This window comes from Oreochromis niloticus, linkage group LG2 (genome assembly GCF_001858045.2).
Source record: "Oreochromis niloticus isolate F11D_XX linkage group LG2, O_niloticus_UMD_NMBU, whole genome shotgun sequence".
Lineage (NCBI taxonomy): Eukaryota > Metazoa > Chordata > Actinopteri > Cichliformes > Cichlidae > Oreochromis > Oreochromis niloticus.
In genome coordinates this window covers 20377380-20402443 of record NC_031966.2, presented here as the reverse complement: position 1 = coordinate 20402443, position 25064 = coordinate 20377380, and the positions used below count along the sequence as shown (strand labels likewise).

At 42.1% G+C, this 25064-nt stretch overlaps 2 protein-coding genes across 4 annotated transcripts; one reads left to right on the top strand and one right to left on the bottom strand.

The window, feature by feature from the left end:
- Positions 1–50: 50 nt before the first annotated feature.
- Positions 51–12547, top strand: sesn4 (sestrin 4). 2 transcript variants are annotated; one of them, XM_003444744.5, is made up of 9 exons: positions 51–278; positions 6255–6431; positions 6553–6735; positions 6887–7135; positions 7763–7853; positions 7981–8108; positions 9575–9741; positions 9867–10011; positions 10828–12547. In XM_003444744.5, the coding sequence occupies exons 1-9, from the start codon at positions 216–218 to the stop codon at positions 10915–10917; spliced, it is 1293 nt and encodes a 430-aa protein (XP_003444792.2). In that variant the 5' UTR covers positions 51–215; the 3' UTR covers positions 10918–12547. The 2 variants fall into 2 exon arrangements, with proteins under 2 accessions (XP_003444792.2, XP_025767090.1); XM_025911305.1 differs by lacking the exon at positions 51–278 and adding an exon at positions 1052–1073.
- Positions 12548–14188: 1641 nt separating this feature from the next.
- On the bottom strand, positions 14189–23582 carry foxo4 (forkhead box O4). Of its 2 annotated transcripts, none has more exons than XM_005467494.4 (4): positions 22647–23582; positions 21586–22123; positions 18035–19549; positions 14189–17585 (listed from the first exon to the last, which is right to left on the bottom strand). In XM_005467494.4, the coding sequence occupies exons 2-3, from the start codon at positions 22033–22035 to the stop codon at positions 18065–18067; spliced, it is 1935 nt and encodes a 644-aa protein (XP_005467551.1). In that variant the 5' UTR covers positions 22036–22123; positions 22647–23582; the 3' UTR covers positions 14189–17585; positions 18035–18064. The 2 variants fall into 2 exon arrangements, with proteins under 2 accessions (XP_005467551.1, XP_005467552.1); XM_005467495.4 differs by having other exon boundaries at positions 21586–22078.
- Between the last annotated feature and the right edge of the window lie 1482 nt (positions 23583–25064).

The following is a 25064-nucleotide window of genomic DNA, read 5'->3' as shown; positions in this document are numbered from 1 at the left end:
GCATTTGGAGCCGGAGAGCTCCGCCCCCCTGCACTCTGATTGGACGCACTGTTACTGGAGCTGTCAGCTCGGCTGCGGGAAGGTTTTCTTCTCAGTCCGGTCTGCAGCTACAGACTGACTGAAGCCAGCAGCGGCTCTCTGCCTTTGTTAGCTAGCTGGTAAAGCACCAAGAAAGGACACAGCCGCATCCATGCAATAGCACACTTTTTTGGAAAATGATCATCTGTACGAGTATGGATTACCCCCTAAGAACCCAGTGCCAGCGAGTCCAGAAACAGGTAGGTTATAAGGTTAGCTGACTTTCGACAGAGAAAGGGGGGAAGTTAGTTTTAAGACAATTGAAGCTACTAGCGGCTAACTCACTAACGTTCATTCATTTGCCTAAGGGATCATTTATATCAAAGAAAAAATCTCCTTTATTTGGCAGCTGTTGAATTCACCCTTAATGCCATTTAAAGCTTAAAACGAGGTGATAGACGACGGCTAGCTTGTATTTAACTGTTTTTCAAAGTTTTTAACGAACAGTTGGCTAACATTAGCGACCAAAAAAAATGAAAGGGAAAAAAACATTCGAAGCAAACTTACGTTGTAGCTCGCTAACGCTAAACAGTTCACAAAGAAAACTAGTTTGATTTGCATGACATTTTGACGGCGGAGAAGTGGGGTTTTATTACTTGAATATGGGGGTCAGGAACGCACTGAGCTCGGTTTCCATCTCGAGCCGTTAGAGCGTCACGTAAAGCTCGCAGCGCTTTCTCGCTGTTTTAACGTTACCGTTTAGATTTGACCGATAAAAGCTACAAATTTAACTGTTTCTCTTTTTGTTTTTGTTTTTTTGAATTTCCTTTTAATAAAACCAGGCCCGAGCACATCATCCTAACCGCACAAACAGCTAGACGACGGCTCTGCCTTTGTTCTGCCACAGGAGGGGGAAGATTTAAGCGTTTCCTTTTAATATTTGTGTTAAATTTGGCTTCGCTTTTGCGGATTATTTACGTGTCCGTGCACTAAGAGCCTGATGAGACGGTGCAGTGTGAGGAGAAAGCTGCAGGTGACGATGACATCATCTGAAGGTTTGGGGAGAGAAGTGGCTGTGAAGTAATGCAGCACCATATATTTACTCCTAAATAACACACAAGGACGGGTTTTGCCGGACACATTCAGCGTGTAAACATGCCTAATCCTCGAGGATTGACGGGCATTGTGTGGTTTTTGTCGCTTGCTGTGCCTCTAAATGTTGGCAACTTTTTTTTTTATTGTGCTGTTTTTTACTGGCTTCAACTGGACTGCCAATCAAAGTTGTTTTTCTCCTCTGCCGGTGTTTTTCCACTTCACAACAAAAGGGGGGCGCTGTCCCGAGTTGTAGCCCAAAAGAGACGTGTTTGCTGCAGATTAGAGGTCCAGAAATGGAACAAAACAAGCAGGAATGTGAGCAGCTAGTTTGTGTTTCAAGACTAATATGCGCTGCTTTTTACTGCTTACATAAATTCACTGCAACTGGAGACAAACGATAAGCAATATATACTGGCCATGCATTTGCCTTTGATTTGATAACCTTAGACCCTTTTGCATGTTTGTGAATAAGACCTAATTATCAGAGAAAGCCTTTTCTACATCTACAGTGTCCTTGTCCTTCCTGCATGCCATGTTTTATGACAGGTCCCATCATTCTTGTGCAGTATGTATGCTCGCCTTTGTCCCCCCCCCCATCATCATCATCCTGCAGCACAGTGTTTTGTTTGTGTTGGTTGTGTTGTATGTGAAGCTCCAGCTCCTTTCCCTTCCTTCTCTTTTTCCAATCTTGGCTGCAGCTGGTTTGTTTTGCACTACTCCCCAAGTTCAGGTTGCAATACCCCCCCCCCAACCCAACCCACCCAGCTGCTTCTTCTTCTGGTGATGAAGGTGGGCGCATGATGAGGATGAACCCCTTCCAGACTCAGTAAGGAATGCAGATTGAATGTCCTTCTCCTATATCTGCAGCAGCCCCCTCCTGCAGCCCACCACGCACCAACACACCGAAGCGGCTGCTGGTGTAATTTTCCTCTTCTTTGTGTGTCATCTTAGTCCAGCGCTCTCCTTCCCAGCCCTGCTTGTTTGTCAGCCAGCTATCAAAGCTTGTCTTTGTCTCCCTTTACCTTTCCTCCTCTCTGTGACGTCATCCCTGTTTTTCATTTCATCCGTGGTCCTCTCTAATCAATAAACAAATTATCCGTCCTCTCCCGTGTTGGGGAAAAGGAGATTTCTTTTGAATGTCAAATGATCTGCACCTGTGAATCTTTTGCTTTCACAACAGGCCCTACTGTGGGTTGTTTTTGTTAATATTTTGCAGGCAAGCCACAAGTTTGACTGCATCTTGTGATTTGAATACAGCAATGCTCTAATGTCACCCCCTCAGGCCTGTTTTTGACTACAAAAAATAGCTTTGTTGCTTCTATGTGTACTGTAAGCTGAATTGATAGGCTTCTGAGTGTACATGTGAAACCACAATATGCTTTGTAATAATACACACACAGTTGCAGACATGATGCTTTATATGTCCACCCACACTTACTTGTTACCCTTTTTTTTTTTTTTTTTTTTTCTTTTCTTCTTCTTCTTCTTCTTTCAGTGCAGTTTTTTTTTTTTTGTTTGTTTTTTCATGTGGGTGGCCAATAAGGAGTGTATCGCCTTGTCAAAGCTATGTGCAGCTTCTGTGGGTTGTTATCAGGCAATAACAGTAAAGCTGGGACAATAATACATCTGCCCAAAGCTTTTCCCACAGCACATATAAATCAGAAAAGGTTGATTAGTTTGGATAAAGATGGAACACTTTCAACACAAAGCTAGGACATAAAAAAATATAGAGAAATTTAGGAACTTTGAAATGAAATATATTCATGAGTATACTGTAAACTCTCTTTGATTTCTATTTGATTTCTGCTTCTGTGTCGTCAACAGACACCATAAACTCGTAGAATGTGCCATTTCCTGCTTTCTGAATGCTCACATCCATTGTAGTTCCTGTTTCAGTTTGACTTATTGCCTTGTATTTGTCCAGACATGTTTGAAAATTCGCAAAATACCAATTTCCTCTTTGATTATGTGATGGCAAATCCCATCTCCTCAGTCTCTAACAGAGTAGGTTTGTTGCTTATTTTACTTCAGATTTGAAAATTAACAGAATATGACAATTACAGGGTTGCTTTTTCTGTGTGTTTCTATGAGTGTTGTCAGTATTTTTCTATGTGATGACGAATGCAGGGTGTTTGCTACCCTTTGACGATACTGCTTAGCACCGTGGGTTTTTAGTTCTTTGCACAAGTCCTTTAATTTTGGCTTTGACTTCTCTAGCGGTAACCTTTTTAGCTGAAGTAATCACTCTGAGCAAAGATGCATCAGCAGGGTGAGTGTCAGTGCCATGTCCAGGGTTAGTTTCCTATTTTGCCGAGGGTTTGTCATAATGTTGATGGGATTGTAGACTGGTGTTTAACTGCTAACCATACCCGTCTCTGATTTGAAATGCTTTCCCTTTTTATATATGTCTACAGTTGCTTATTTTTCTCATGGGAGTATATAAAATCATAGCCAAGCATAGACAGGTGAAACATGGACATAGCTTCAGGCTCTAAAACGAGAAGCCAGTGCATTCTTTCTCACAGCCAACAGTGTTGTAAAAAGATTAACGGTCCTATAGAAATGAATTGGAAAACAGCCCTCAGACCCTGTGAATCATTAGAGCTGCTTTATAAATTTTGGATTTCGGATTCCAGAATATGTTCATCGGCTGACAAGTTGTGATTGAGAAATCGCTAGGTTTGCTGCCACAGTCTGTCTTCTACTCATATAATCTGGTTTTAAAACACCAAACCGTCAGTGTACAATAGGGTCGTACTTCGCCATACATCCCTATTGTATACTGTCTATGGTGTGGGGGAGCTAGCTGAGCCTCGTGCACAGTCTGAGGGGTCAGAACAATTTTATTTTTGTTTTGTTAGGTTTTTTTTTTTTTTTTTTTGTAATATACTGTAAAACTTCCAAATAGCAGCAGACACGGCTCCTTTCTTGGTGGCGAGTTATTTTGTAGCCTCTGTGCTCTTTTCGTCATCCTACATCATAATCCTAACCCATCCCGAGCCCTTTCCAGCTTGTTCCTGATGAAGTGGTGTCTAACTTTCTTATATCTGATTTATGTAATATGAACTGTGAGGGAAAAGGGTATACACTTGAGGCAGGATTCCTCTTCCATCACAGGTACTAGTGCATAATAATATAAAACACTAATTTAAGCAACTTGAGTGTCCCCAGTGGGTACTTTATCTGTTTACTGAGTTGGCAACATTTCAGAAAGTTACAACAGCACATCTTTTATATTGTCCAGCACAGTTACTTGGAAAATAATGTCCTATAAAGAAGTTTTCTGTGCTCGCACATCCTGGTCATGGTGCTATATATTTTAAAAAATGTAAAAATATCTTCTTTTTTTTTTTTAGTATTTGCCCAAAGTATGATCGATCTATGTTGGAGTCAGTTTCATGCCGGAATGAAAAGACTAGAAAACCCAGGCGCAGATCTCCTTACATGTTAATTATTTGACTGGTGTGTTTTCTTCACGGTGCAGGCCCCATCGAGCCAGTTAGTGCTTTGATGGAGCTGTAACCTAGATTCTGCAGCTCAGCATACTAATCGGACCTACTCTTGTGAATGTGCTCTTGTCAGGTTTTGATTGGCAGGCACCTGTGCACTCTACATTCCCATTCAAACCATTTCTCATGTATGATGACAGATGAATGAGGGTCAGGGTTTGCATCTAAGCTTGTGTTATTCACTGCCAGCTCATTTTATTCCCTTGGATTCTCCTTAGAGTTAAAATAACTCGTAGTTTATGCAAATAAGTCAGCCTCAGTGTGACGTTTGTTTAATGTGTGCTGTGTTGACATGTTTTTTTAAGATCTGAGCATGGAGTCTATATAGGTCAAGAGGTGGAGCCTCCTACAGGATCAGGAGGAAACCCTCGTCGACTGCAGGGAGAAGTGAAATACCACATGGAGCTGAATACCAAAGATCTGTACAAGGCTAAAATTAAGCAGCGAGTCCTTCTAGTCGCCATTTGCTACGACTATCTGTGACATAAGCTGAGGCGTCTGTGATTTGACAGGACAGTAGTAATCCTTGACAGACGTTCAGCTGTTAAAGGGAGAAGTCTTTGCCAAACTGAAGGGAAACATTTGGCTTTGATGAGCACGGCCACTCGGGTTTCACGTACAGTGGAGCAGATTCCTGCTCATGGCTGTGTTCCCAAACACCTTTTCCTAGAACCGATTGTAAGATGGTGACGGAGGCTGTGCCCATGAGGGCGATCCAGCTCCCCTCTCCACATGGGTCTGTTTCTCTTGGCCTCTGGCTCCTGAACCCAGTCGCTCCCTTGTGTCTGTTAGGCCTTATGAATTTCTTTGCTGCTGCTGCTCCTGAGCTTCCCTCTTCAAGGCCTCTTAAGCTCAACTTTCACATTAGTTGCTTCGTCTGTGCTTCCTCCCAGCATGTAAATCCCCTTTTCTAAGGAAAACATGGGTGTTTTTTTTTTTTTTTCTTTGACTTTTACCAGGCTGCTGTCCATTTTCATTTCACAGCAGTAGAAGTACCTTTTTTTTTTTTTTTTTTTTTTTTTTTTGAATTCACAGTGCTGCTTCTGTGTTTGATAATAATGAAATAGTGTTGAACTAGGAAGCATCTGGCCCCGCTGCAGCCAACCTACCATGGTGTCTGTGTGTCTGACGAGCTCTCAGCTGAGCTACTGTTGTTTGCTTGTTTTATTTGGAGAAGGAATAATGCAAGGAATGCGCTCACTTGCCAGTGGCGCCTGTATCACTGCTGTTTTCCCAAGCCTGCTTTTCTTTCAGCTGATTTATGGGGCGGAACGCAAGTTCGGTCCATGGCACGGACATTGAAGTCTAGCCTGTTTTTGCTACAGATCTAATGGTTACTCCAAAAGAAAGTCATCCTCGGGTCACTGAATTATTATTATTTATTTTTTTTACGTCCGTTTTTACGCCGCCAAAGATTTTGGATTTACAGCAGTGTAGTTCAGAGCAGCTTCATCCAGCGTATTTTGAGGATTTTAAGATTTTCACAGCCATTAATGTTCTCATTTTAGCTATTTCCCAAAAAAGGGGGAAAAAAAATCTTCAGCCAAGAAAAAAAATCTTATGCTACAATATGATTTTAAGGTCAGTCTTCCAGAAACCAATCGTTTCCCTCGTCCTTGTCTGTTTCTGCAGGTGAATGGTGAGAAGGAGCGGTTGTCACTGCTGGTCAGCAGGGGGAGTGTAGATGCCGTGTCCCAGCAGATGGCGTCTCACCCTCAGTACTTGGAGAGCTTCCTGCGCACACAGCATTACATCCTGCACATGGATGGCCCCCTGCCGCTGCCATACCGCCATTACATCGCCATCATGGTTAGTGACCTGGATTTTCTCTCTAGGATACATCCAAACTCCTCACCAGCTGTCATCATGCACCCAAACATACACAAAGCTTTTTTTTTTGAGTTTTCGCCTTTGTTCCTGTGACTAACAGGCTGCAGCACGTCATCACTGCAACTACCTGGTGTACCTGCACTCAACGCATTTTCTGAGGGTGGGCGGGGATCCTAAGTGGTTGCAGGGATTGGAGGCGGCACCCCCTCGCCTTCGGCTTCTTGACCACATCAACAAGGTGCTGGCCCACCAACCCTGGCTCACCGCCTGCTCGCACATCCAGGTACAGCGAAGATGGACCACGGATAAAATATGATATTTAACATTTGTATGAGTATTTAAAAACAAACAAACAAAAAAAACCAACTTGGATGCTTTGTTTAATTTCATTTCCTTGTGCTAAATGTGTGTTTCTCTTTGTCTTTGCTCTCCAGACGCTGCTGAAGGCGGGCGAGCAGTGCTGGTCGCTGGCTGAGCTGGTGCAGGCCGTGGTGATTCTGGCCCACTGCCACTCCCTCTGCAGCTTTGTGTTTGGATGCGACACAGACGCAGACTTTGTCCCTCTCTCCTCCAAATCTCCCAACGGTACTCCGCCGACCTTCTGCCCCTTTGATGCTGCCAACGGCAACACCAACGTGCCTCAGTCCCACGCCACTCCCTCTGAACACATAACAGGACGACCGGTAAAAATACACTTGTATACATGTCTGAAGCTATAGCCTTAAATTAGTTCAAAAATAGTTAGAATAGCTTTAAAAAAAAGGGGACTAATAAGAGCAATACTGGTGTCACTGAATCCACTTGTGCTTGTGAAAAGGAATAAGAAGAAAAAGAAGGCTTTTTCTTAACTGTAATGTTTTTGTTTGCTTTTTCATTTTCCACTGTAAATATTAAATCCATTTATAAATAAAGGTATTGGAAAAACTGGTCGAGAGATAAGCCCTGATTAATAAATAGCCAAACTGAACATAGCCAGTTTAACTGGATGAAAATTTATATCAGGAGTATATTTTTTATTTGTAGCTAAGTATTAAATAAGGTGCGCTTTAAAATGGGCTCAAATTACCACATTTGAGTGTGAGAGTGCTGAGTGCATCTCACCACCCTTTCATCAAATAATAAGGATTGGGAAAAATGTTTAATAGTGTAAAATGACCGATTCATTTGGTCAGTATTTATTTCCTTTGATAAATACGATCAAATTCAGTTGGATATTTTCTGATGTTGCATACACAATTAGATTATTTCTGTGCCCTTAGCAGTTGTTATAATATATTTAACTTGATGAGATATACTTTTTGTATCAACAGTCTCTGGACTCCAGTGGTGATGTGATGTGTCTGAAGGAGAGGATCCAGAAGTCCCAGGAAGAACGTGAAAAGCAAACACTCCAGCAGACAGGTAACACGACCGAGACATTCCCACTCACTCCTCGAGTGTTGGTGAAGTCGCACAGTGTGAAACCTGAGCGTTTACCACTCTTTACTTAGCCTCATCATCTCCTTTCCTGTCATCGTTTCTTTTAAAGACACGGAGGAGGAGGAGGAGATGATGATATGCCTCGCAGATCCTTCGCGTTTTATCACAGACCCTGACTTTTGCTATCAGGAGTTTGCACGCAAGGAGGAGGACCACTTCCAAGTGTTCAGAGTTCAGGTGAGTGTCTTTATTGCAGTGAATGTGTCAGTGTGACTATGTGTGTTGTTGTTTTTTCTTTTTCTTCTGGGTTTCTGATTGGCTGGCTGGTGTCTATTAAAGACATTAGCGCAGTTTTATTATTCTCAACCGCTGAAGTGCATCTGTGCCACAGTCTGAAGCACTTTGAGATGTTGGTAGCCAAATTAACATGTAAATTTGGTATCAGGCAGCCCGAGGCAGAGTGAGTTAATCAGTACTTTCTTTGACATTTTAACACACTGCTTTGGCTCACAGACCAACAGGAGATGAATAACTAACAAGCATGAGCTGAAGTTGTTTTTTCTTTCCTTCATATTTTAAATAAATGCATCTTTGTTAATCATGATCCAGTTCATAAGGTGCAATATAAAATAAAAATAGACATAAGAGCTTTTAGAAAGATGATTTTTGTGTAAATAGTACAGCTGATAGCTGGGAGTCTCTTTTCTCCAAGTCCTCTACTTTTTTCCTACTTTCAGTATAAAAGCTAAATCCCACAGCTCGAGCTGCCCCCAAATGAGCTTGTCCTCCATTTGTGCTTGTTAGTGGCATCATATCCTCTCCGGAGGGGCGGCTGAATGATGTTGAGGACCGCCACAATAGAGACCTGGCTATTGAGCCGGCTGCTCAGGAAGCACATGGCAGGAAGGGCCCAAGGCTTGTAGGTTAGCAGCTACTGAAAACAAAGCAAAGGGGATGTCCGCTTATTAATGTATCGCAGAAGGCGTAATTCTCTGATGGGAAGCAGCACGGTGACACAGTTGACTGTTGCCTCACAGCAAGAAGGGCCTGGGTTTGAATCCATCATCTGGCCAGGATCTTTCTGTGTGGAGTTTGCTTGCTCTTGGCATGAAGTTAGTGGAGTTAGGTTAACTGGGGATTCTAAATAGTCTCTCTCAGTGTTGGCCCTGTGACCGGATGGGTGACCCGTCCAGAGTGTAGCCCGCCTCTCGCCCTGTGGCAGCTGAGATAGGCTCCAGCTGTTCTGTGACTCCAAATTGCAAAAGTGGAAGCAAATGGATTGCTAGTCTAAAAATAAATAATATTGAAATTTACATTTGTACTCACTTAGCCACTTAGTATGTATCTGGAAGAAATCTTGAAGATTCCAAATCATATTCGGCAACACTTTTGGATCATTTTACAAATGAATGCTTCTAAAAACCACAAAATGAAGAACAGCATGGTACAGGGAATAGTGGGACTAGGCTGAGGGGATCACAATAAAACAAAAGTAGAGCAAAGAAATGCATTATTAATGCGGAAAAGTAGTTTAAAATATTTACTACATAAGCTCTATAAATTAAAGGTTTGGCATCAATCACATGAGGAAAGAATATGCTGTACGTCCTTTTATTTGAGTGCAGTTTTCCGAACTCCTCACTAAGGAGAACAATGAGGATAACTCTCATGTTTCATGTTACTGACTTGTATTTTCTCTGTAGGACTATTCCTGGGAAGATCACGGCTTCTCCTTAGTCAACAGATTGTATTCCGACATCGGGCACCTCCTGGACGACCGGTTCAGGAGCGTAGCCACCCTCTCCTCATTGCACAGTGACGACCTGAAGAGGGCGATCTGGAATTACATCCACTGTGTGTTAGGAATACGGTGAGGCTGCCACTTTGTGCCGAAACAATAAAAATGAAAATACAGGAGACACAGAAACCTGTGTGTGTGTGTGTGTGTGTGTGTGTGTGTGTGATAGTTAAAGTTGTGTTTGCTTTTGGTCGCAGCTACGATGATTACGATTACGGTGAAGTGAACCAGTTGCTGGAGCGAGATTTGAAGCTGTACGTCAAGGCTGTGGCCTGTTTTCCGGACTCCACCAAAACTCCAGTGTGTCCGCTGAGATGGACTCCACTTAAGACTTCAGAACGGGTAAGACTATTCTTCATGTTACAAAGAAAGTTGTCATGTCTGCATACAATGTATGAAGCTGGAAGCAGGAGCTGCAATATTTAATTTAGCACATAAGCAGGAAAGCAAGGATCCGGCAGGATCGGCAGAGCTTTCACTTTTGAACTGAGGTCATTATCAACTAAAACTAAACAAAGAAATACTAAAATCAGGTGGAAAAGAACTGCATTGACCACATCGATACAGGTTTATACTTGGTCTAAGGAGCTTGGAAAGAAAGCGACTGGACTTTAAGTCTCTTGAAGACGTTTCACCTCTCATCCGAGAAGCTTATTGAGTTCCAGTTCAGATATTTTATGCTCGTACTGGCGTGCCTGCGTTGCTCTGGGATTTCTCTCTCCAAGATGATAAGTTCTCTTTTTCTACCAACCTTTTTCTGAACCAACTGAAGATGTGGAAACAACAGTACTGAACAGGCCATTAAAGTTGGAAGATATATATTTCTCAGGAGGTGGATGTCAGGGTGTAGGGTTGTGGTGTACCTGCAGTGTAGATTTTTAAATATATTTTGTGATTTTTTTTTAGCTTTTAGATAGGACGGGAAAGCAGGGAGAAAGTGCAGAGGGATGAAATGCATTATGGCTCTTGGTTTACCTGTTCAAATCAGGGAGTAATGCTGGCGCCCCCTACTGGCATAGATTTGAACTAGAAGTATAACTCCCACAAATGTGTGCACTCCCGGTGACATCAGCCCGTCCACTGAACACATTCCTAGAGACTGTTTCTTATCACTGACATCAACCCTCAGTGTTAATCTTTTATTTTTTCTCTCCTCAGATACACATAAACTTATTAATCATGGAGGCCCGGCTGCAGGCGGAGCTGCTGTACGCGCTGAGAGCCATCACTCAGTACATGATTGCCTAAGAGGATGGAGAGGCACGTCGTTAAAATTCTTCACCGGTACAGAGAGACCCGGAAACAAGAGGATGAAGACATCTGAAGAGCAGCCGGTGACGTGGGACGAGAGCGGCACTTTTAAGGACACAGCTGCTCCGTTTGCAGCTGTGTCTCTTTGAATGTGCTCTTTCTTTCTCCTCGGATCCAGTATATTTAAACCATAGCGTGCCACACCCCTCCTGCAACTCATCTTATTGTGAAGTCCTCTTATCAGTCTCTTGGTTCTCGAAGGTTATGTGCAATTATTACTAGTTATTTTAATTTTTACCTGTCGTCTTGTGTTCCAGTCGGTCGCAGCAGCAGTGTGTTACCAGTGGCCAATACTCTCCTCTTTAGTTTGAGAAGTCTCCTTTTGTATTAACTATGCTTTTCCAAAAACGTATATCCTTGTGTACACGTTGAATGAATGTTAATGGGAGACGAGTTTTCTTTTGTTTTTTTGTGGACAATCCTTGTCAGTGTTGGAGGAGGACTGTGAAGGACGACCGTTTCGCTCTCCCTGACATTTCGTATTAATGCTGGTCAAGAACAAAAACGAGAATGACACTGCTGGAAGTTATCACATCACTATAGTTTCTTTTAATAAGCACTTTTTTAAACTTTATATATTTATAATGCAAGGTAGCTAATGAGTAGACATGCTGAGTTTGTGGGTCTCGTCTGTATGACGTCTAAAAAAAAAGATTTGACTCTTTGTCCTCAAACTTTCAGACTCTGCTTTTGTTTCCCAGCCCAGATTTCTGATTGAAGGTACGCGTTTCAGGATATTTCAGTGAAATATTGCTGTAATATTTTCAGTTTAGCTCTGGCACAGAGACTCTGAAAGCAATGTTGTAACTAAACTAATCTGAAGAGGTCAGTAAGCTGTTTCTTACAGCAACGATTAAGCTGAGCCACGTTTTGTTTTTTTTTCCTCCCCACTGACACGCTTCAGAGACGATCAAATCAGAGACTAAATGTTAGACCACGGGTCCTTTAAGACTCAACCTTTCACAAAAGTACAAAAAAAAATCAATTGGAGCAATTTAAAAATAAATAGCACTTCAGGATGATCTGCGGCGGTGATGATGCGAGTTCAGATTTTTGCTCGGGGCTTTGTGTTAAAGCTTTTCTTTCTTTCTTTGTGTGAACTGTATCGAAGCAGATCATCACAGCAGAGAACCCGTGGTACACTTAGCAGAGTAATGTGCAGAGTAGCTGTTAATAACACCTGTATCTCCTTTCTGTCTTTTCTTTTTAGTTTTTTGTAAACTTTGGAGTACTTTTTGTTTTGTTTGTTTCTGGGTGACAGTAGGACCTACTTGTCATGCTGCGGCCTGGGTAGATGTAGAAGTGTGACAGACTGTAGATTTAGAATTAGTAACTGCAGGATGTAGAACAGAAACCGAAGTCCATATCGACTAAAGCAAAAAGCGCTGTTAACACAGGTGCCTTCAGGCTAAAACTGGAGTGCTGCTGAAGTGGAAGGATGTGATGACTGGAGGCTGAACGTGGGCCGGAAACGAGCCCGGCTGACAGGCGGGAAAGCTTTTCCTGCCCGAATGGGAACAGTTCTTGTTTTTCTTTCTTGGTGTTGGTCGGCGCCGGTTCTGATGAACGTTGCAGCTGTGAACGCCCATGTTTTCTAACAGACACCTTCTACAAGCCCCAGCAACTCAGCAAGAGCCTTTGACACAGATGGATGTTAAAAATGTTCAACTTTAGTAGACTTTAAAAAAAATGTAAAAAAGAAAGGAAAAAAACTTGCCTAAAAATAAATAACCTAAAAAAAGAGAATAAGTGCAAAGACAAAAAAATGTTTTTTTTGGAAAATGTGAAGAAATGTTTTTCTATAAAGATGCTCTATGAAAAATAAATCTGCCTACTGTTGTCTGTTCCTCCAAAGAGAAAAGCCTGAGGCTACTGTGGTCCACCAAACATTTAATTTCTCATAAATCCTTTTGCCAGCTGATGCCTTTAGCTCAGTTTTAACTCTTTGATTTATATAAGTCATATTTAAAAAGGTGTGATTTAAATCTCATGGCTTTCTTTTATTTGATCTTTTTCCTGTTTATACTATAAGTTTTATAGTCATTGAAAACTTTATACATGTAATCAGTTTTGCAATTAAGACGTCTTTTTTATTTTACATAGGCCACTTGCAGCTTCTTGAATGCCCACCAGGGGGCCACGTTGGTATCACTGCTATATCAGTACTGCTGCTATCGGTTCAGAAACAAGCGCTCATAACCTGATGTTTGTCTGCTTTCAGTTGTTTGATTTGATGTCTTATCACTTCACACGACGTCAAATCTAAATACCTATTTTTAGGTAAATGGGGCATCACGTATCATCAGCATAATCTAAGGTGACTGCAAAGAGACTGCTTACTATCCAGTGATAGATTTCATCAGTGCTGCGTGCGAGAACTGGCCAGTGTTTACATGATAATATATCATGATATTTCGATCTATCATTTCTTTATATTTTCTATTTGAGAAATAGGTAATGGAATGCATTGAAATGTACAAACATGCATAGAAATAGAGTACACAAGGCAAATACATTGTTTGTACAAGTCTAACAAGCTTGAAAGTCAATATTTGTTATGACCACCTTCATTCTTCAACACAGCCTGAACTGTCAGGCAAACTTTGTCATTTCTTTCTTTCTTTAGAAATAGTGCTTTTTTTCTGTTCTCTGTGAAGATGTTTCAATAATTCTGAGGTTCTGGGGATGCCAGTCCAGGACTTAATCCTGGACTTAATTGTCCCTTGGGGATAAATAAAGTCTTTCTGATTCTGGAGTTCAATTATGAGTTTTTCTTTCCAGGTATCCTTTTTTGCATTGGCAGTGTTTGGGATCACTGTCATGCTGAAGAATTAGGCTGCTGCCTATCAGATGCTTTCCAAATGGTATTACATGGTGGATCAAAATCTCTATATATATCCATCCCAAGACCAATTTACAAAAAAGTCATTGGAGGCAAAATATAAAGAAAGGAGTTGCTCATAGGATAGCCTCCTAGGAAAAAATGTTAGTAGGTCCTGGAAAGAGTTATAATTGTTGAAGTTTTAATTTGTGCATACTGAGGAAGGCTGTGACATGTGTTTTTAAGATGAATAACCATGAGATCAGCACACAGCGCATACCTGTACATAAGTGACGGGATCCTTGGATCACAGCAGCCTCTAGTGGAAGACCTGCACAACTGCACCAAGTCTGAAGCGTCACAGTGCATCAATGAGCAAGAAGAAACGTGGGTTAAACAGTTTATTGAATCGATCTTTGCTGTTCAGAACTGTTTGTCATCTCTGGCTGACTTTAACAATGTGTAAAGAAAGAAAACTAATAAAGAGGGGAGCAGGGGATGAAATATCAACATGATTAAAAAAAAAATCATAAACATAATTGGCTTATGCACAACTTCCCACGCTCCCCAATGGAAAAAACAAATCCACCCTTGCCAAATGCTAAAATACTGTATCAAATAGGGGCAATTTAAAATGTAGAAACATAAAGGGACTAACTGCTACTTAAAAAAAGCTGAGGAAGGACGAAGAATATGCACAGTTACATAAGGGCAGACACAAGAGAAGTAATAACAGCACACCTGACTGCTTCAAGGAGGCAACAGTAAACTTGTGACATCAAAGTAGATTCTCACCAACCAGCCGCTGCTCCTTTAGTCAACTGTTACTAACATTTCCCCAACTGTGGGACTCGGTTAAGGAAAAAAAACAAAAAAAAGGGTGAAAAACATAATAACAAAAGTAATCGTGTCATGATTCAAAATAAGTGCAGTTACCCTGCTTTTAGATTTAAAAGACCAGGCTGGGTCAGGGGTGGGAGTTTACTGCATTACATACAGAAACATAAAAATAACAAAGAGGAGGAAAGTATGGAGTCTTTTTTTTTGTAAATCTTGTCTGTAAAATATAAATTATTAGTGCACACAAGGTAAAAACCTGCTGCAGGAGGTAAAATAACTCTTGTACGAATTAAAATAACTCCTGCGGATGTAATTAACTTGTGTCCACATGATAATATCCTCACACGGCATTGTAGGGGCTTTCTATCAATTCCTACTGATCACACCAAGTCGTTATCCTTGTGCCGTATACAAAAAAATTCCCCCGATATGCACCCCTTGCATCGTGGCGTACTCCAGGATAACGTCACAACTGATATGACATCTAGCACCATTAAAAAAACAAAACAAATGAGAATAAAAAAAGGAAACATTTGTGGATGACAAAAACAAAACAGAAAGAAGAAGAGTGCTTTAAACATATCAGAGGCTAACATATTTACACAGCTACAGCGAAATGATGAATAATAAGCTCCAGGGATGTAATTTTGAAAAATTAAGTTAAAAAAACAAAACAAAAACACAAAATCTTAAGAAAGGGGAGAGAAGCGTCGCTACAGAGTAAAATCGTGCTATAGTGTTTTAAATATTGGCAGCTAAACAAAACAACCCAGGGGACAAGCTAGCTGTGATTTACATGGCTGGAAAGCTAAAATTGAAAGTGGAGTCAAATTTGGGATGCAGGGGGGGAAAAGCTGTGGCGTGTTGGTTTCCAGTATGCATAAGAGAAAAATTGTGCAAAATAAAGTTTATTCATTTATTTATGTTTATTTTTTGCCATCATTTGATTAGGTCTGTGCAGAAGTGTTGTTTTTCCTGAGAGGTAACGGTTGCATGAGCCTCGTTTTGAGATGAAAGTTTTTTCTATTTGATGCATTTTTTAAAAATAGTTTTTTTACTTGGATTCAAAAAGAAAACAGGAAGCTCGAGGCAGGCGGCTGGAAATCTTCTTTAAAACTGTCAAGTATTTGCCTCTTTCAACTTTTAAAGTCACCTTACAGGCATCTCTCACTCGCTTATATATATATATGTATATTTGCTGTTTTGCAAAGCTTATGTACACTGAGGATACTCAGGCCCAAGCGCTCCCTACATGCCATGCCAATGCAAATATTAGTGTTCCTTTGGTTATGTAAAAAAGAAAGAAAGAAAGAAATCTACATGCATCTCATTCTTTACAAAAATAAAAGTATAGAAAATTACAGTTAAAAATGATCTGAGAATGCTTCTTCCAATGTGTAAAAAAAACATCACTTGTCATTAGTAATATATTCATACGTATTAATATCTGATTTCCATCTAAACTGTATATTAAAACTATAGTCAAATATATTCTTTTTTTGTACTTCTCACACAGTGAATTAATTTTTCTTTTCCAACGTTAGTACTGAATAATTAAAAAAAATATCCAACAATATATCGGGAAAATGTTAAATAGCAAAAACAAACCCTTCAGGGAGGGACTTTTTTTTTCTTTCTCAAATTTCCTTCAAAAGATAGGTCTGCATAGCGTCGTTTACGTGTGCAATGTGTACATTTACAGGATCATAAACTCTCTTCTTTTGAAATGGTACAACTTAATGTGGATGCATCTTTTAGTTTGGGTCCCTGTGTTGCAGGAAACCTAAGTGCTTTGAAAATGCACAGGCTCAAGGGAAATAAAGGAAGAAGAAGAAGAAGAAGAAGGAGGAGGAGGAGGAGGAGTCAGGTTGGACAGTGGAGGCATGTCAGCTGTCTAGGACAATGTAATACTTGGCCAACCAATCACTTGTTAGCGTATGGATTTACCTTGAATGCCCCGTGTGTAAATTCACAAATCCCATTTCTTCATTTTGTTAGTTCAACTGCACATCAGAGATTAAAAAACAAAACAAAAAGAACAGAACAAAACAAAACAAACACCCTCTATCTGACATCTACCTTAACACACTGGATTGAAGTAAATTTTTTTTTTTTAAAAATGCCAAACTGCAAGTACATACCCTCTCAACTCTTTTCTCTAAAATCATTTAAAATCGTACATTTAATCAGGGCAAGATGTGCAACCACACGTTTCACGCCTCCAGCCGTCCCGTCTTTATCTTCCACTTGATCACAACAATCCTCTCGCTCTCTTTATCTGTATTGAGGTCGGCGCAGCAGGGCAAGTGTACCTCATTCAGACGAGCATTTGGTCTGGCAAGTCACGCCGAGCGGGAAAACTGGCCATTTCTCCAAAAATCAAAACAAAACAAACAACAACAATAACAAAAACAGTCCATCAAGTCTCTCAAACGAGCGCATATGAGATCCGGAGTACCGTATCCACCCTTAAGCTTTTGTCGTGTAACAACTAAAGTGGAAACTCATTCCAGCCAGAGGGAGGGAGGGACGGAGGGAGGAGGGGTGGGGAGGGGACAAGTAGGATATTTGTCTTGTCAATCTAAAAAACAAACAAACCAAAAACCATCAAGTCACACATCTTTAAAAAAAATCAGTTTGCAGTGAAAAAACCCCCCCAAAAACAAACAAACAACAACAACAAAAAAGGCTAGCAGCCAAATCGTCCGAGTGTTATTTAAAAAAAACCCAAAACAAAACAAAAATAAAAATAAACAGAAAGTTGTGCATAGTAGCCTGAATCTCCTCCGCGTCCTCCGCATGTCTTGGCACGTGACATGAGTGAGGTCTTGGTTTGTAAAAGTCCGAGAGAAACGGCGCGTCTTGAAGAAAAGTATCTTCGGCCAGCAGGGAGGAGGGATGCACCGGTGGTTGCGTGAGGTTATCTTGATTGGAGATTAGTTTCCTGCAAAGACGATAGAGAGGATCAGTCACCTCGCTGTCGCTTAAAAAGGCCGTTTGAGAACATCTGTTAGCCACATCTGCATTCAGTGCTGTGAGTGACGAGCAGATATTTTGTGAAAAAGACTAAAAGGGGTGGACATGTAAAACATTCAATTTACGGTGACATTAAAAAAACAGAATAAAGATACAAACGCTTTAGATTAGAAAGTCGGAATACTGAAAATATTACCTTTTTTTTAATTTAATATAATATTTCAATAGATTTCTTTAAGGAACAGTTGATTCTCACTAAATCCTAAATTAAAATGCTAAATATTCTCTAAATTTGTTATTTTTCTTTACTTCGCATCACCGTGAAGTAAATATATAAGTTTTCGACACCTAAAGACAATTTTGTTTTTATTCTGTAGACTAGTAAATAGTTGGTGTCTCTGACAGTGGCTGGTGTACCTGGCTAACGCCGTGTGGTCAGCTGAGCGATTAGCTGGGCACCCAGTTGTGAGCGGAGCCCTGCGTGGTGGTCGGTCCCGGGTACCCTTGGCCTCCAGGCAGCATGGGGTCGAAGTTGAAATCGAGGCCGTCTCCGTCCATGAGGTCACTGTTGATTATGTAGTCCACATCGCAATCCAGGTTTTCGGTGAACATGTCAATGTCCAAGTCCGTTGGGAGCCGGTCCTGACTGGTGGGGAAGCAGGGCTGCGCTCCGAACTGACTGATCCCCGGCAGGGTGGCGATGGGCCCCCCATGTTGGGAGCCTACGGCTGGAACCGTGGCGTGCTGGGCTTTGAGGGCAGAGAGCTGTGACGGGTCCTGAGACATACCTGAGAGGATCATCCCCAACCCCATCTGAGAGTGATGCTGGTGTTGTTGCTGCTGCTGCTGCGCCGGTGGTGGCGGCTGCTGGTGGTGGTGAAGGTGATGCTGCTGAGGCTGCATCTGAGCCTGCAGCCCGATGGGCGACACGGTGTTTGGCTCCAGCCCCTTACCCAACCTTACTCCTGCAACAGACGTGCCCAAACCCATCATGCCCACCCCTCCAGGATTTGGCATGATGGAATCCACTTGGGCCATCAGGACATCACTGGGAGGAGGGGAGTCAGAGGTGAGCAGTGCCTCCAGGCTGGAGGGTACGTGGGCGCTGTAACGGCTGCTTCCACGGGAGCTGGGGGTGGGCATGGGGTTGAAGAGGGAGTTGCTGAACGTCGTCTGCTCTTTGCTGTTGGGCCCGCAGGGAGACACGGAGGTTGTGGCCCCGGTGTGGGTGGGGGCCTGTGGGAGGCTGGACGAAAGCTGATGGAAGGAGGGGAAGCTGGAACCTCGAGGCAGCAGGGTGGAGGCAGAGGGCAGCGGAGTGGGAGGTGCTGGTGGGGCTGTGCTGGGACTGGCCCCTCCCTGTTGTCCAGTCATCAGAGTGAGGCCATCAATCAGGTCCAACTCCTCCATGAGCGTCTCGGTGAGGGTGGGGGTCAAGCTGCTGGCAGAGAACCGCCCCAGCAGGCCGTCATCAGGCAGATTGTCGTCATCCTCCTGGCCCGGAGCAATGGGGGACAGACGTCCACTCAAGGTGCTGGCGTTAGAGCTTGTGCGCGGGCGGAAGGTGGTCCACATATCTGTGTCGTCCAGGCTGCCGCGGGATGAGGGGCTGCTGCTGTTCACCCCCCATTTGGAGAACTGCTGGGACGAGTTAGGGCTGTCTGCGCCCGCCGAGCCCGTGGCGCCGTCTCCCTGCAGCACACCTCCGGTGCCTCCCAGGCCGGCCGCTCCCGCCTGCTTCTTGGTCTGCTTGGCCCTCATGCGGCTCTTCAGCAGCTTACTGCTGTTGTCCATGGATGCAGCCCGGCGACGCGGCGCCTTGCCGGTCTTCCCTCCTTCAGGGTTGAGCATCCACCAAGAGCTCTTTCCAGTCGATTCATTGTGTACCCTCAGGAACTTGTTGTGGAGTGACAAATTGTGGCGAATTGAATTCTGAAAACCAAAAGAAGGTTAAATAAAAACAAACAAACAAACAAACACACACACACACAAAAAAAAAAACCCCACACACAACACAACAATGAAGAGAGAATCATGAATTTAACCTCATGGGAGAATCCAGCAACAGAAAAGATGCTGACAGAATGAAAACCTTCAGGATAAAAAGCAATTTAAACCTTATTTTGAAGCAACCTTTGCTACTTTTTTGTGTTTTTTAACAGATTTGACTTTTTATTCAGTGAATGCATTGTTACATCCAAGATAGCCGCTGAAATTAAAGTTTAATTATTAAATAATGCTTTAAAATAACTCTCCAAAGGTATTTCAAGGTGGTTGCAGAGTGGTGAAACTTGCTTTTATTACACTGGTGATTTGGAGATTAATCACTCACCTTTAAATGAGAAAAACAAAATTAAATTATGGCTACTGTGGATATAATCTCTAATAAATTTTCAAAATATTTTTTGTGTCGTCTTTGATGCTGAATGTTTTTATTATCTTTATGTTTTTATTATTATTTTAGGGTCTAAATCAAAACAGACAACTGCAGACTGTAACAAGCCCGAGCAGTTACAACTTTGTTTCAAAGGGTTTCGTACCTAAGCTTGCTGGGAACCACCCGTCTGTGCTAACAGGACAAAAATGTTTACAAAGATTTATCTCCAAATTCCCTTCAGATCTATTAATTTATTCCACAAGAGTTCAAAAAGGTGCCATTGGTACCAAAGTTATTATATTTCAGTATTTTTTAATTTTGTTTTCCAGATGTGTCTGGGGAAGGAGCAACAAAAAGAGCAAACAGTAAGATGGTTTTCTGGACTAGTCGATAAGACACCTGCTAGTTGTGTCGGATCGAGATCAGATCATAAACAAAATGCTCTGGAGTTCATTTGTAATCGGACTAAGACCACCTCCTCCAGAGCGTCTCGGTGTGACTGTTTTCGATTACAGGGTCCACATCGGTACAAATGACCCACTCCAAGCGCAGGTGTGAAAACATTCTCAGGGCTAGCTTTAGTTTAATGTCCTATATTAATATTGAGGAAGTATCTGTCTCCGCCTAACATAACAATATCAGAAAAAGTATTAAAATACAAACTCAATATGCTGCAGAGGCGTGACACAGACAACACAAGCATGAATAAACATCTGCACCAAAGCCTCCTTGTGCTTCTTGTAGCTTGACAAAATTGTCAAAAGTGTAAAACTGAAGATGTTTCCAGTGCTTTTTATTTAGCTTGCACTGGTTCTTATTGATCGCTTCTTTACTCGAGAACTCAAAAGCACGTACACAACATGCCTCATTCACAAGTAGCACTTCTTTTTCTACCTGGGTGCCTTCTATCTAAAATTCAGGGGGTTCAGTATCTTGCCCAAGGATAATCAGAAGGGTGGTGGATTGATCCCTGGCTGCTCCAGTCTGCATCCCAAACATCCTTGAGAATCCCTGATGCAAAAACGTGTTTGTGTAAATGAGGGATGTTGTATAAAGCGCTCCCAGTCCTCAGGTAGAGTAGAAAACCATCTTTTTTCACTCAGTGACAGTCATCAACCAATGGCAACCACCTAACAACTAGTAGCTGTATCACCTCCAATATGTGGACAACAGTGTGTATGAGGTCACGTGATTAACCTCAGTACTGCTTGTAAATGCCATCCAGGGGTTTTCCTGCCCGCCAAAAGGAAAATAAGCAGAACTGTGATTAATAATATGTTTAACCACTTTTCCCCTAGCTTATTTACTTAAAGTTAAGTATTTTAGTTTATTTTTAAAACTAGGACAGCCAAAACTGCCTGGCTGATGCACAAACTTGGGTTAAATAAGGCAACACACACTCTCTGCCTTAACTCTTACTGCAGATCTGTGGTGTGCCAGGAAAAACTCTTACTGACACATTTACCTGCTGGACCTAAGTGTTTATTTGATTACAGTTCAGCTTAACTCTTAAAACTAAAAGGCCCATAAACATGAAGATAACCTTAGCTGTGTACTGACTCAGATGATTCCCTGCAGATGAAGCCCTCACCTTCCAGCCTGCGGAGCTGTTGCTGTCTCCTTTGTCTCTGAAGTAAGGCACAGTTTGAACCATCCACTCGTATATCTGGGCTAGCGTCAGCCTCTTCTCGGGTGAGTTCTCGATGGCCTGGCTGATCAGGTCCGCGTAGCTCTGGTTCCCCCACGCGTTGCGCCGGGAGGATCCTTTGCGCGGCGTTGCTCCGGCTCCGCCCACGCCGGCTACGATCCCGCCCTCCACTGCCGCCGCGGCCTCTGCTGCTTTCTCGGGCTCGGACGCGATTTGTTGCGGCTCGGGCTTGTCCTCGTCGGCGGGCGGGGTCCCGGCGGCGGACTCGGCGCCGTCCGCCCCCTCCGGCTTGACAGCCGTGATGTCGGGCCTCGGGAGCGGCCACGTGCAGGAGCGAGGTCTGCTCTGCGGCTCAAAATCTGGGTCAATCGGGGGCACCGGCGACTCCTCCATGGCGGTCCTCTGAACTTCCACTCAGCCACAGAGAGGTGTTCAACTTAAAACATTTAAAGTTTGACAGGTAAGTTTGAGCCGATGACACCTTAAGAGAAAACAAACACACGCCCTTTAAAATAAATAATTAAATAAATAAAAATAAACAACAATATGCTTCACCCTCTGAGGGGGTGTCAACCGAGGGGCCTAGAAAAGAGACGTAATAATCTGGACACGCCAATAGCCTCGGTTAATCCTCAGATTGGAGATTAGGGAACCCAAATAATCTCCTTAATAGTAACTATCATAAACCTTCAGATTTATATAGAAATAAGGAGGGCTGGGGTGGGACTCTCTTTGTTTGAATGAAATGTTAAAAGACAGTAGCACAATGGCAACGAGCACCAAAACATCTGGACCTAGAAGTTTTAGGTCGCATCTGGAAATTAATAACAAATATATATATATATATATATATATATATATATATATATGAACATGTGTAGCTACAAATAGAAATTGAAGCCATTTAAAATAGCTTAAATTGCCATATTTTACTTTTAAGGTGAAAGTGGTTTATATGCGGGTGGAGATTTTTTAATTTTTGCAGATTAAATTTGTGAACTTACACGTGAAGTTTTCCTGTGAAACTATGCAGTCTGCATGCGAGGATTAGCTGGCTGCTGTTACAAAAGAGCTTCTGGCTGTTCTTGTAAACAACCGGGCAGTCTGAAGTCTCCACAAGACCAGAAAAAAGGAGAGAAAACGATCAAAGTTTATTGAATTTTTTTTAAAAGTCCCGCAGACAGCCACTAACCGGTGCGGTTTAGTGAGTCAAAGTGAAGATGTGCGGCGGCTGACTGTCCGAGCTGGCGGTCTGTCAACAACTGCCCCGGGACGCTGGCACACGTCTCTGTCTGTCTTCTGGTGGGAAAAACGAGCCTCCGGCGAGGATAAGGTGTTAGTGAGGACGCTTCAGGGTTTGTTTATAAAAGTAAGGAGATGACAGAAATGTGCAAAGAGAGGTCCGCGCCTCAGGTCTGCACAGTCCGCCACATTGCGGTCGGGCGCATGTCACCATCTGCCATGTTTCCCCACAGTCCTGCCGCGGCACACGATGCTCGAAAAAGCGGGTTTTAAAAAGCCCACTCGACCGCAGCCCGGAACTCAGCCGACCCTCGTCTCGTTGTGTCGCTAACAAAGCCTCGTAGTTTCTCCTGGGGCGCTTAGGTGAAACTGGGGTCGCCCGCAGGTCTGTCGGCTCCCACTCGCCGCACTTTGAAAACAGCACCGATAGCCTCCGTAACGTTAGCCGCTTAAGCTCCTGCTACTCCAGAGTTTACAATCCGTGGAAAAGTCCGTGAAAAGCCTCCGATAACTTCCTCCAAGTTGCCGTTTCTGGTCCGCGCTGACTTTTGTAAAACTTCCCGTCGTTGTGTCTGTACAAATATTCACTCCTTCGTGATCTTTTCGACTTGTTTTGTTTTGTTTTGACTCGAGGCGAAGACTCCCTTCTGACGTCTGTTTACCACTGTCAGGCAACGCGCACTGCGCCTGCGCACAATGGAATTCTGGGAAGGTGAGTCCTGTGTGTGGCAGACGGTTCCGACGTAAACAGCCGCGCTCGGTGGCAACATGTACCTGTAGTGGGACATTATGTAACAGTTTATGAAAGTGTCCTAAGTACTCTTAGGCCATTTAAGGTATTACCGGTAATTAGAGACACGAGACAAGAAAGGATTGCAAAATTAAATTATTTCCAGAAACAAACCAACAATAATAATAACCTTAAAATTAAATGTTTACTCATAAAAAGAGATCCCTCTTAATACCACCCAGAATTTCCAGTTTTTAATAATACATTTAGTAAACCTGTATTGATTCTCTTTTATTTAGCTTTGTTAAATTTGACTGTGCTAATTCAATTATTATGATAATAATATGATAATTAATTATTATGATATTAAATCTATTTCGTTTTACTTTAATTTATTTATTTTTGAATTTTTGTAATTTTCAGATTAGTTACATTTTACTGAGCTATATCCTAATGTAAGCTATTTTTAATGGTATTTTTTTAAAATAAATATCTTGTCTTATTACCTGGGAAATGAATAAATAAGATTTTGAGGTATTTTATAAATAATTATGTTAATTAGCAACATGTAAACTCAGGAGGAGTGGAGACACCAATCTTTTAGGCGTTGCATCAGTAAGGACATTATGTGTAAAAATGAGCCAAATCAAATATGCAGTGCTACCCACTGTGGCTACCACAACTAAAAAACAATTTTTCATCCACAAGTAATTCAGAACCCACCTCAAGTGCGTTAAAATATAAATCTATCAATTTTCTTCCATTTATTCAATTCAGGTTAGGTTGGCGCCTATAGCAGTTGTCACAGGGTGAGAGGTGGGGTACACCCTGGATAGATTGCCAGTGTATCACAGAACTAACACATAGAGACAGAGAACCATTTATATTTACATTAACACAGACATGGCCCCAGACTGGATTTGAACCCAGGACCTTTAAATACATGAAATGCAAATGGATGAAGAGGGACATAGTCTTCATTATAGGCCTCAGGCCAGAGTTAAATGCAGGGATCTGGGTTGGATTATCCAGTTTGGCACGGGCCACACCACCACTGAATGTCTGTGGTTCAATAACTTGTTCTTTTAGTGGAGTGTCCTTGGGCAAAATGTCGTATCTGATGCACTGAAGTGTGAGATAAAATTTTTTTAACATGTACCGAGTAAATCTTTGTATGAATGTGAATCCCTGGATGTGAATGGTAACATAGAAGTGCAGTAGTAAAATGCTAAATACCAGTCAATTAAAATTAAAGTCCTGATATTCCTATTAACAAAAACATAGGTATATTCTTTTATTTATTGGTTTATTTATATATCATGATAAAGTAATATATGTGGAACAATAGAGTAGTCTGCGTTATAAATGGAACAAAAAGAAGAGGCGCTGGAGAGCAGAGGAGGACACTTACATTAAACCTCATGAAAAACCTGCACTTAAACTTTAAGAC

What these genes read in the sequence shown, in the direction of transcription:
- sesn4 (XM_003444744.5), top strand. Translation starts at nt 216, where the DNA reads ATGATCATCTGTACGAGTATGGATTACCCCCTAAGAACCCAGTGCCAG. An exon ending in CACTGTGTGTTAGGAATACG is followed by an intron (nt 9,742 to 9,866) that starts GTGAGGCTGCCA and finishes TTTTGGTCGCAG; the next exon opens with CTACGATGATTACGATTACG. An exon ending in CACTTAAGACTTCAGAACGG is followed by an intron (nt 10,012 to 10,827) that starts GTAAGACTATTC and finishes TTCTCTCCTCAG; the next exon opens with ATACACATAAACTTATTAAT.
- foxo4 (XM_005467494.4), bottom strand. Translation starts at nt 22,035, where the DNA reads ATGGAGGAGTCGCCGGTGCCCCCGATTGACCCAGATTTTGAGCCGCAG. An exon ending in ACAGCTCCGCAGGCTGGAAG is followed by an intron (nt 19,550 to 21,585) that starts GTGAGGGCTTCA and finishes TTTGGTTTTCAG; the next exon opens with AATTCAATTCGCCACAATTT.